The 12486-nt window shown below is 32.7% G+C and overlaps 1 protein-coding gene across 1 annotated transcript; it reads right to left on the bottom strand.

The window, feature by feature from the left end:
• Nucleotides 1-9087: 9087 nt before the first annotated feature.
• Nucleotides 9088-9944, bottom strand: LOC145039854 (uncharacterized). The gene is made up of 2 exons (XM_078987860.1): nucleotides 9459-9944; nucleotides 9088-9372 (listed from the first exon to the last, which is right to left on the bottom strand). The coding sequence occupies exons 1-2, from the start codon at nucleotides 9942-9944 to the stop codon at nucleotides 9088-9090; spliced, it is 771 nt and encodes a 256-aa protein (XP_078843986.1).
• Between the last annotated feature and the right edge of the window lie 2542 nt (nucleotides 9945-12486).

Here is a 12486-nt window from a genome sequence, read left to right as displayed (position 1 = left end):
CAAACCGAATGTGGCTTAAGTTCGGGTACAATTGAGTGACTATTTTTTACTAATAGAATTTTTTACTATTAAATAAAAAATCATTATCTTTTTGGCTAGAATAGTAATTTTCTATTAATATTTCTGTTTACAAGCATTAAACAAAGTAGCTGATTATTTTCAGGTTTTAGTATTAGATACCTTTTTTATTCGTGACTTCTGACATCTCGCTCTTTGACCATGAAAAACTTGGAGATGCAATATGTCCTATTACTATTATTATATTCCTTATTCTAAGACAAAAAGACCAATGCTTTTAAAAGCCCGTATAACCACAATTGCATGTTCTCCCAATCTCCTCTCATTTTCATTTGCATCCACTTATTATTAGGGGGGACCCATAAGTTTTTCGAAGAAGAGACAAAAAATAATTTAATTTATTTTATGGGTGCAAAAAAATTTAAAAAGTAAAAATATGTTATTTTGAAAGAGTAAAATATTTAAAAAAAGTACTTATTATTTATTATTATTATTATTATTATTATTATTATTATTATTATTATTATTGCGAGGGCAAATGCCCCCACTGCCCGCATTCTACATCCCCCTATGCTTATTAATATGGTCTTAGCATTTTATTTACATCCCCCTATGCTTATTAATATGGTCTTAGCATTTTATTTACATCATAATATTACTGGTATTTATTTTATTTTAATTAATTACTCTATCTAGTTAATTATATAAAATAAAAAAATAATTTTCATATACTTATTTCACTAAAATGTAATCTCTAAAATTTCAAAATCAAATAAATCAAATATTACCATCACATAATATTTAATCATCAACTAGTGTATTAACCCGTGGGTAACCACGGGTCACGGTAATTATTGTTTTTTTGCCACCGTTTTGTAAATGGTAAATGCATTCAATTATTATTGTTATTAAATATATGATAACTGCTTCCACTGACCGTAATAGTTATATAAGTAGTGTATTTGATAACGTTCGTTAACATTACATAAGATAATGTTTTATATTTTTTCTGCAAATTATACACTGAAAATGGAACATAAAATCAATATGATATATAAACGATAAAGAGCTTACCGAGACTTGAATTGCAATATAGTATAGACGGGGTAGGCATCGGTATGAGAGCGAGTAGTGTATTTGATAACGTTCGTTAACATTACATAAGATAATGTTTTATATTTTTGCTGCAAACATATAAGTTTGGGAAAGTTTGGGGGTGTTTGATTTATCTTTTTGAGAGACAAAAGTCGTTTTAGAAAAAATTGCAAAAAGTCAGATTTTTCTAATTTTTTCGAAAAGTCAGTTTTCCTTATATTCAAAATCCAAAATTAGCTTTTAAAATACTTTTACCAGACATCTTTTACCTTTTATCTTTTCATAAAGGGAACCGATATTTCCACGTTAACTTTTTATAATTCCACTAACATTTATATCTATTGACATTTCTACCCTTGTATTACTTAGGGTTATTGGAGAGAGAAAAAACTCCACTTTTTTTTTTTTTTTCTTTTTTTTTTTTTTTTTTTTGTTTAAAAACCTGCGTTACTCCCCCTTTGTCTCGAACACAGAGATCTTTACTCCATTATCATTCCAATCTCTGTAAAAACATTCTTTTCCCTCATCCTTTTAATCGATAAAACAACAATTAAAAAAAAAATCTCAAATCGATCACCCCTCCCTTCACGATTTGAATATGCTGTGGGTTTATTTTAATCACGGAAAACTCTGATTAATTTTCTTCAAACTCCAAAATAGCAGGCCAACTATGTTACATGTCAGCAGTCCGTGCTACGAGCAGTATGTATATATGTTTCTTATTCCTTTGTATTGTACACTTCTTCAATCAATGAAAATGAGATTTCTCTCTTTCAATCAGATATCAATTTGACATGGTATCAGATTAATTGTGTTCGATCCATCTTCGTCTTTTTTCAAATATTTACTCCGTTTTCTGCAATTATGCCTCAATCGACGAATTTTCATCCCTCATCCTGTAATTCTTCTCAAATTACTGATAATTCAAGTCCTTATCATCTTAGATCCGGTGATAATCCAAATTCCATTCTTTAAATCTCAAACGAAAAAAACAGCAAAAAGGAAAAAGCACCCAAGGTCAAAAGCTTATTTAAACCAAAGTCTTCATGATGGAACCAAATAGAAATCTGAGAAGCGTCTTTAGAGATTATTAGAGCATCGAAAATTTGCCAAAAAATTGCCACCACAGCAGCACCTGAGAAAAAAGAAAAAACGACCAGGACAAGTATTGCAATCTCTCAATATCCACTCAATGTTGAATGATTTGAGGTTTCCCATTAGGATAAAGAATCAACCCACAACTATCGATTGCAGAAAAGATAATTATAACTCTAAAATAGCCCCAACAAAAAATGAGAACTTCACTACTGATAGCATCTGATTATGGGGTTCATATGTAGTTTAGTCCTTATGTTCAATATCCAGATAATTTAGGAAAACTAAAGAAGGATTACTAAGAAATGGTTCTTCAAATATATGAGAGAGGGAGAGGACGGACGTTGTTTGGTAAAAAAGGATATATTGTAAAACTTAAAATATGGTATAAGGGTATAATTGTCAATAAATTTAAATATCAGTGGATGCATCAAAAATCCCAGTGGAAAAATCAGCACTCTTTCATAAAAGGACTCTTGGTCTTTCAAAAGATAAGCCAAACACCCCCTTTATGTCTAAAATATAAAATACATTTACGTGCGTTTTAGTAATTTGACAAAATTTTAGTGTAATATTATAAAATATGACAAGGGGAAGCTCACTTTTTTTTTTTTTTGCAAAGTTTCATTCTAAAATTACAAAATGTGATTAGTGGCATTATTGTAATTTGGCAAACTTTTATCCTAAAATTATAAAATCTGAATCAAGGCATTTAGTAATTTGGAAAAGTTTTTGTCTATATTTACATTTGTCAATATGAGATATAACGTTTGGGTGAGGAATCAGTAGCAGATTGAATGAACTTGGAAGGAGAGGATCTAGAAAATAGGAATATACTTTTATATCTTTCCATATAACAACAACATAGTTTCATTTAATTGAGTAACGGTTTTTTTTTTTTCTCAAAAATGGCAAAGTCATCAAAATTACATAAATCTTGATTTTTTTTTTTTTTAGGATTTCCAATACAGTACCCTTACTGATTTATGACATTGGACTGAAATTGTTTGTTTGATCCTTATTGGTATATTCATTTGTAAGTTCATTTCATAAGTTGGAAGAGATTTGTTTTGTGTAAGAGAATATAATGGCTGGTGTATTTATGTTTCGTACTTGTTCAACTGGAAAAGAAGACGCGTGTAGTCAAAAGAGAGACAGAAAAAGTGAGTTAAGGGAAGTTGAAGGCGACAACAGAGGGGGAAAAGCAACTACTCGGCTCAATACCAACCGATAACCACCCTATATAAACGTAGTGTTGGATAATTCAGAATCTGGGACAAAAAGAGTTCTAGGGGTATTTTGGGAAGTTTTTTTATTTGTATTGTTAACAGGAGGAAGAGCTTTGGATGAAAAAAGTTGCAATTAATATTTCAAAAGATGTGAAGAAATTTTGCATGAAAATAAAGAACCTAGCTAGTTTTTCTATGATTTAGTTCAAAAAGAGTTCCAGGGGCATTTTGGGAAGTTTTTATTTTAATTGTTTACAGGAGGAAGATATTTGATGAAAAAAGTTGCAATTAATATTTAAAAGGATGTGAACAAATTTTGCATGAAAATTGAGAACCTGACAAGTTTTTCTATGATTTAGTTATGTTGGAATTGCAAAAAATTATATGTCCACGAGTAAAGTAGTAGTAGGAAAAGAAGGGCCTGAATGTATAAACCTTGCCTCCTTTCTCTTTAAACATTAAGAAATGAGAATTGAAACCTAATAACTTTCTAGAATACAAATTTATTTTTTTGGTCATCAATTGTCATATGACTATTCTATTGTTTTTCTAGATATGGCTTCAAGAAGTTTCATCTCATGCCTGACATCAAGGTTGCTTCCCAATTTCCATTCTCATTAACTGTATTTGATAAATGCATAAGGTTTTAACTTACTAATTACCATTTTCTAACTACATTCATTGTTATTTAAACATGACATGATGGATCTGTAAAAATCAAAACATCAATTGATTGAGTATCTTAATAGATTTTGAAGAAAAATAATTGGATCTTCGTATGAAAGAAGAATTGTGACACCAATTAGACATAAAATATGTAAATAGTGACACAATATTATCCTAAAAATGTGCTGCTGATCATTTTTATTGGGGCATGCATGCAAGGAAAATAACATAAAAGTTAACGTGTCCCGTTCTAAATCATCCACATAGATAATTGACATCTCTTTTTTTCCTAAACTAACAATCATCTTTGGAATGTAAAATACCAGATTTCCACATATTAGACGGTTCAATACAAATTTATTTTGACGATTATCTAACTACTGTTTGCAATTAAGAGAGAGAAAGAGATTGCTTGTTAAACGTAATGTATCAGAAATCAAAACCTAATTGATTAAAATAAAAATCCGAACGAAGAGCAATTTTATAGAGAAAATCAAAATCAATTACAAACAATATATGACATACCGTAATTTCAATCAATAACAGAGCACACAAGCGATTGGCGGCGACAATTGAGCGCAGAGGTGGTTGGCGACAGAAATCGAAATCCTAATTTCTTGGGCGGCAAATCGTCGATCGTCAAACCCAAAAAGTTGGAGACATCGCTCAAGAACACAATAGGATTAGAAAGAAGTGTAATTGAATGAAAATCATAATAAAATTGAAACAACCAACAACATTCCGAAATTTCTTACACAATAGGGTACAAGCACTTGGTTGCAAGCGTTCGGTGGCGGTAATAGAGTGCAGAAGGTTTTTGGTGAGACAAATCGAATTCCTATATTCTTGGACGATAAGACATCGACAGACTCAAACGAAGACAATCGGAGAAGAATGAAGAAGAAAGCGGTACAAGTATTTACAAAGTGACGCTGATAGTTTTGTGGGCATATGAAGATGTTCAAAACGTAGAAGGACGAAATAGTAATTATATACAAATTGACGTGGTGGAAGTCTGAAACTATAAAAATTTACTGTTTAAAGACTTGTTGGGTTTTAATATATGTATATAATATTAGTACCTGAATATCATCAAATCAAATGTTATAAGATGGGATACAAAAAAAAATATAGAATACAATCAAATCAAAAAGTATATAGACTAAAGTATTAATATTTTCAACTATTTAACAAGAAATTCTTAAACTTTATTTTTTTAACAGCAAAATCCCAACTATCGGCAATTTTTTATATGTTTATCATTTTTTGCCGGTTATCCGATAATTAGGACTTTACTGTCAAAAAATAAAGTTTGACACTTTCTTATCAAATCATGAATTAGGACTTTCCTATTAAAAAAATAAATTTTATGACTTTTCTTGGCAAATCGTTAAAAATATTGAGACTTTAGTGTATATATATCCATTTTTTTTATATAAATTTAATGTTATGATAGTCTATAAGTATAAGAGTTATTGGAACCTACTCTGATCAACTAGATTCTATTGAAATCATTAACGTTTACTTCTTGTTAAATAATTTTTTTTAATCTCAATAAACCGATATTAAAAAAAATTGAGATAATCAAGAAAGAAGGAAAGAATCAGGTTCTGTTATCTTTTTGCAGTCCTAAAAGTGAAGAACTAAGAAATCGGAATAAACAAAATTGCCCTTTTTACCCCTTCTCCACATTCACACCTTTTTGATTAGGTGTGTGTTGTTGTTTTTGTACAATTTGTCCCCTCTTTTTGTTTCAAGATTTGACAACAAACCAAGAAGAACATTTTACAATTCTTCTCACCTTCTCTCGCTCTCTCTTTTGCATTTGTTTTCCCTGATCATGATTGTAGCAGGGTAAAGATGATGATGGTAAGAAAAACAGTGGTGCTACGACGAAGACTATACAATAAATTCATAATATTTTCAACGATTTGACAAAAAAGTACTAAACTTTATTTTTTTGATAGTAAAGTCCTAATTCACTATCTGACAAGAAAATCCTAAACTTTATTTTTTTTATAGTAAAATCCTAATTACCGACTAACCGGCCAAAAATAATAAGCATGACAAAAATTGACGGTAGTTAGAACTTTACCGTTAAAAAAACAAAGTTAAAAAACTTTATTTTTAAATAATTGAAAATATTAGGACTTTATGTATATATCTTTAAAATCAAATGTTACAGGATGGGATAAACAACAAATATGGAATACAGTTCACTCATATTCATTTCAAATATTTCTATTGTAAGATTTCTATTTACTTATAGGAAATCTGCGAAAAAGTCCCAAAATTTTGCCCCAATTTATGATTTAGTCATAAATTAAATTTTACTTATGAAAAAGGACAGATTACTGGCTAATACACTCAGTTTGGCCCTAAGAACCGGTAATCCTTATAAGAGCCGGTTACCCCAACTCATTGACCTTATCACCTTCCATTAAACACCCCGTCATCAACTTCTCCTCTGTAAAAACCCCTTCTTACACTCCATTGAAGCAAATTGGCATCTTCAAGCTCAGTGGGAAGTAAGAGCAATATCCAATCACGAAGGCAAGCATTAAGGGCAACATGCTTTTGTGAAGACCTCGTTGGTAAGTGGACATCATGGAGGCCAACAAAACCTGGCAGGAGGTTCACCGGCTGCCCTAATTTCCGGGTAAGTATCCCTTAAACCTCTTTAATTACATCTCAAATCTCTTCCAATTAGGTTTTATTTCCTATATAATAGGATGAGGAAAAAGATTGCAAGTATTTTGCTTGGGTCGATCCCCCATTACCAAACAACTGGTACAAAAACTTGTTGATGGAGTTTCACAATAATAACATTCAAGTACACAATGAGTTTGTGGAAGAATTTGTGGAAGAAGCTGTGGATTTTCACAACAATGGCATTCAAGAGGTTCATGTACAAGGTGAAGGTGAAAAATGGAAGATTGGGTTTTTTTGTGTTTGTTGGTGATTGTGTGGATTATGTTGAAGTAGTTTTAAGTTGTTGTAAAACTTTTAAATGACAGTTGGATGTAAGTTGTATGTTGTTGAATGAAAAATGGTTTATTGGATACCTACTGTTTGAGCAATGTACAATTGTAAGTGTATGATGTGAGCAAATGAAGGATGTTTTTCAATATAACATAATGAACAAAATGGATGTAAGTTATACATCAACAAAACATACCAAAATCATCCAAAGTGTTTACAAAAGAAAGGGCATATCCCTATTAACAAATTTACCAAAAAGGGCTTCCTAACAAATTTGCCCAATCTAAAGTCCCAAAGTGTTAACAATGAAGCCATATTGTATATTGTTTACAAAAGAAAGGGCATATTAACAAATTTACCAAAAAGGGCTTCCTAACAAAGTTGCCCAAGTAGCCCATATAACTGCTTAAATCATAACCAATCTAATCCAAAGTAAGAGGTTTTTCTGGAGCCATTCCTATTCCTTTCTTGTCAATCACAATTTTCTTCAACATGTTTTTAGTGATCCTTTCAGAAGTTTTTCTTATTCTAACCCTGACTTGAGTTCTAACCCTAACATGGTATCATAAACTCCCTCTTCATCATCCTCAGCTCCATCTTCATCATTGTCCTCCTATGATTCTTCAGCTCCAACTTCATCATTGTCCTCCTGTGATTCTTCAGCTCCATCTTCACCATTGTCCTCCTGTGTTTCTGGTACATGTTCACTCACATAAGGCACATCCTTGCATTGGAAAGAATACAAGTTAGTTATTTTGTTGAAAAATAAAATTCACTGTCAATGTTATAATATATACCTTTGCAGCTTGTTTGGATTGGTGAATAAAAGCATCAAATCCTTTCAGTTGTGATTGGGTGATATTAAGACACATATGGATCTCTGCTTCACTGTATTTTGACTCTCTAAGGTAACTCAAATCACTCAGTATTTGATCCAGATCATCCATATCAATACCATCACCTTCATCATCAATGTTAACATCAGCTTCCTGTGTTTCTAGTACATGTTCACTATCAACAGTAGGTGCTGTTTGGGTGACAAATTGACTCTCAACATTAGGTGTCGTTTGGGTGAGAAATTGAGTCTCAATCCCAGGTTCTTTTTTCCCATAACTTTCACCTTCTTCATAAACACTGGTAGACCCTCTTCCACCACTTCTACCCCCTTTTCTACCACCTCTTCCACCTCTTCTACCACCTCTTCCACCACCTCTACCAAGTCTAGTGCAATTGGTCAATTTTGGATTCAACCTTGTCCTTCCTATTTTCTTCTTAGGCTTTGGTGTTGGTTGGACTGAGGGATTCTTGCAAGACACTTTATTGTGCCCCATTTGCATACAATTCTGACATTGGATAGCTCTACCCTTAGAGGAGACTTGGGAAAACCTGTCTTGATGCTTAGAGACATGCCTTTTCCTTTTCATACAAGGCCTTCCTGGCATCCTTCTTTCAATAGGTGGTAGTGGTTTGGTGTAAGGTGTTGGTTCCCACATATTACTACCATTAACAGGAAGGATGTTATACTCATAAGTAGTTAAGAACTTGTCCTTACCAAACCATGTGCTGATGAATCTAGTTGGATCCTGTTGTGTGTAAATTATGGTTGCTTGGGCATGGACACAGGGAATCCCAGATAACTCCTAAAGTCTACATGTACAGTACATCCCCTCGAAGTTCACTCAATATGAGTGGAAGCCATTTCTCACTTCAAAAGCATTCAAACCACTAGGATGAACAAACCAAGTCCTGCAAACACATTAACAGTTTTAATTAGTGTACACATTAACAGTTTCAAACCACTAGGATGAACATAATACTTACTTGATATCAAAAGCAAACTCATCCATTTTCTTAATAGCTCCTGGACACACATTATTCAGCTATTTATGTGCTTCTTGCTTCAAGTTAAATAACCTTTCCATCATATATAGTCTAATCTCCTCAAGCATGGCCTACGAAGGCTTCTTTCTGGCATCAAGTATGATGGCATCAAAACACTCTGTCATTCCATTTTCAACAGCCTCACATGCCATTCCACCTTTAAAAATGCCCTGCACCAAGATTTAGGCTCCCTTGCCATCAAATGATCATAAGCAGCAAGATTGACTTCTTTGATCTTCTCCATATTCAATTTGATGTCCCCTTCAACAGTTGAATTGACAACTGTCCAAAACATATTCTTGAACTCTATACCATTGAAGAACTTTCTGAAATTTGCATACACATGTCTTGCACATTGTCTGTGCTCCACACGTGGCAATACAACCTTTACAGCTTTCAAAAGACCCTATCAATTACATTAAAAAATATCATTACTAACTGCTTCATCCATGTATAAGTGAAATGAAAAAAGTAGATAATTGAAAACATTACCTTGTGTTGATCAGATTTAACACACAAATCCAAGCCTCCTTGTAATTCTAGGTCAGCATGTAATAGTTCCAAGAACCATTGCCAGTTGGGATTGTTCTCAATTTCAGCTACTGCCCAAGCAATGGGATACACATGGTTATTTGCATCCATCCTTATGGCAGTTAGCAGCTCACCTTCACATTGTCCTTTCAAAAAACTCCCATCAAGCCCTATAACTCTTCGACAACCAACTTTCCATCCTTCTTTGATAGCCTTAAAACATGTATACATTCTATGGAAAGTGGTAGTGTTATCAGGGTTTACAGTGACAGATATTTGAATTGTACTCCCTGGATTGGACCACATCAATTCATGTCCATAATCCCAAACTTTTGCATAGTGATCACTCAACTTTCCATCTATTAAAGAAATTACCCTACACTTTGCTCTATAACATTTTGACCATGAAACCTTGCAATGGAACCTGCTTTGAATAATAGCTTGCATTTTCTTACATTTCAGAATTTGGTTTTTTAATCATCTCCTTCAGAAACTGCCTATCCATGTGGGATCCATAAGATTAGCACTATGGAAATTCCTAACACAGGTATGTTGCTCAACCATTTTTTTGATTTGGAATGATCTTTCAGTGCTCATCCATGAGGCCCTTACAACAAAGGGACATTGAAATTTCTCAGGGTCACTTGCACATACAACCATGAGCCTTACACCATCACATTTCTTGAACCTAATTGGATAACCCCTACTTATAGAGTAATTTGTCAAACAAAGCTTCTGTTGGTGTGGTGATTCATACCTCTCTCCAAGAACTAGCTTCATATTGTTCCATTTCACCTTTGGATCATGGGTTGAGTATTGAAACTGCAATTTGTCTTAATCGTCACCTTCATTATCACTCTTCTTGTCCTACGGTGCTTCATCTTCTGACATTCCTCCAAAATCATTTAGGTTTATCTCAAGTATGGTGCATTCGTCAAGCGCTTCGTCTGCGAGAGTATTTGGGAACTCATCTTTGCATCGACTTCTTTGTTTGTGTTTGAAAAACTCATCCAATTCCACGCTAATGGTATCGAAGTCATCTACTGTCTCCGTTATCACTACAAAACAAAAATTAATCAAATATTTTAAGGGAAACACAATATTGGAGGACCACGTGGATTTTCTTACCTTTGATTCTTCTCAAGTATCGTTTTGCTTCGATGGAGGGTAAGAAGGGGTTTTTACAGATGAGGAGTTGATGATGGGGTGTTTAATGGAGGGTGATAAGGTCAATGAGCTGGGGTAACAGGCTCATATAAGGATTATTGGTTCTTAGGGCCAAACTAAGTGTATTAGCCGGTAATCTTTCCTTTTTCATAAGTAAAATTTAATTTAGGACTAACTCATAAATTGGGGCAAACTTTTGGGTCTTTTTCGCATATTTCCCTTTATCTATTATGTAAACTAGGTGTGAGACCCGTGTAATACACGGGGTTATTACAAGAAATGAATTTTTGCATTTTTATCCCTTAATAGCATCATACTTTCATTTGTATCACATAATACATTATGATGATATTAAGGGATAAATAGGCAAGTATGATGCTATTATGGTGTAAAAGCAAAATATAAATTATGATGTTATTACACAAATTAACAAACAAAAACAATATGAGCAGGGGAAATATTATTTAAGAACTGTAAAATCATAAAACTAAAGCCAAATATAAGTCTATAATGTTAAAAATAAACAATCTATAAGGTAGAATGCTATTACATTATTAAAACAAACATATTTAATGCAGTAAAATCAACGAACATTGTACAATTGGAATAAAAGGAAGCTAATATGTTCTATAAAGAGTATATGTGTTATAAAGATTGATTTTTTAGTTGCTTTTTTGCGTTGTTTAAGTAAAGATGTATAAATTCAAGGGGAAACCAGGAACACATAGCAAAACTTGTAAAACTGAATAGAAAAAACGAATTGCAATTTTCACCAAAACAATCCTAATAACTTCATAAAGGTAATTCAATCCAAATAAAATAATGTCAAATACTTCCAACCATCAAAGCAAAACAAACCCACACAAAGAAAAAACAAAAGTTGAAATAGTTAAAAAGGGAGAATCCACTTAAAATGTCCAATTGGGTTATATGATTAAAGATGCATTTATTTCTCTATTTTTGGAATCAAAAGTTCCATCTTGCCATGTCCCGAAAAGCCATCATCCATGATAGTTGAACGCACTTTTGTCGATGACATTGCTGGTGGGTCATCAACATCGTAAACTTCAGAAAGATTGCGCTTTAGCTTTGCATTGGGAGATACAACTTTAGAAAAACGGTATTTGGGCAACGGACTCGTCGTTGTGCTTTTCTCAACATTAGAGGCTGGAGTGATGTTATCTCCCGTGAATGATATTGCATCCTTTTTTTAAGTACATAAAAACTGATAGTTAAGTAGTAATTCAAATGAAGTTAAATTAAAATTATACTTTAAATGTAAAATAAATAGCACCTTCAAATTGGTAGTTTCTTGAGATGTGACTTCAAAGGTTGCAGTGTTGAAAGAGTCGGAATCAACATGCTGCAAATAAGAACATACTAAGAATGTCTTAAACAATATAATAGTATAGGGATTAAATAAATTGTGCAAAATTGATACCTGGTCAATTGTAAACTTCTTTTCAAGTTCAGAAAGTATTTTACGGTCAGTAGTCAACTTGCGTATTGAATACCCTTGTACTTTATTTTTCAAATTATATTCAGAAACTTCAATCAGAAACGCAAATTTCCTCTCAAGCAAATCAATGATTTCAACGGGGAAAATAGCAGTATTACCATCCTACAAGACAAATGGAATTGAATAACATGTAAGATAAAACATGAGAAGAACAACTAAGTTGTATAGTAAAACAGACCCAACCTCATTAAAAATTTCCAGCAATTCTTGTGCATTTTTAAAAAAAGCCTATTAGCATCACCATCAAAAAGAGTCAATGAAATTACTCATGTAGGATCTTGGACTCTAATTGGGATTTTAAAC

Source organism: Lactuca saligna, chromosome 4 (assembly GCF_052625555.1).
Source record: "Lactuca saligna cultivar CGN05327 chromosome 4, ASM5262555v1, whole genome shotgun sequence".
In the NCBI taxonomy this organism is placed as follows: Eukaryota; Viridiplantae; Streptophyta; class Magnoliopsida; order Asterales; family Asteraceae; genus Lactuca; species Lactuca saligna.
Note: the sequence above shows the minus strand (reverse complement) of the source record. Positions and strands in the feature narration are given on the sequence as shown.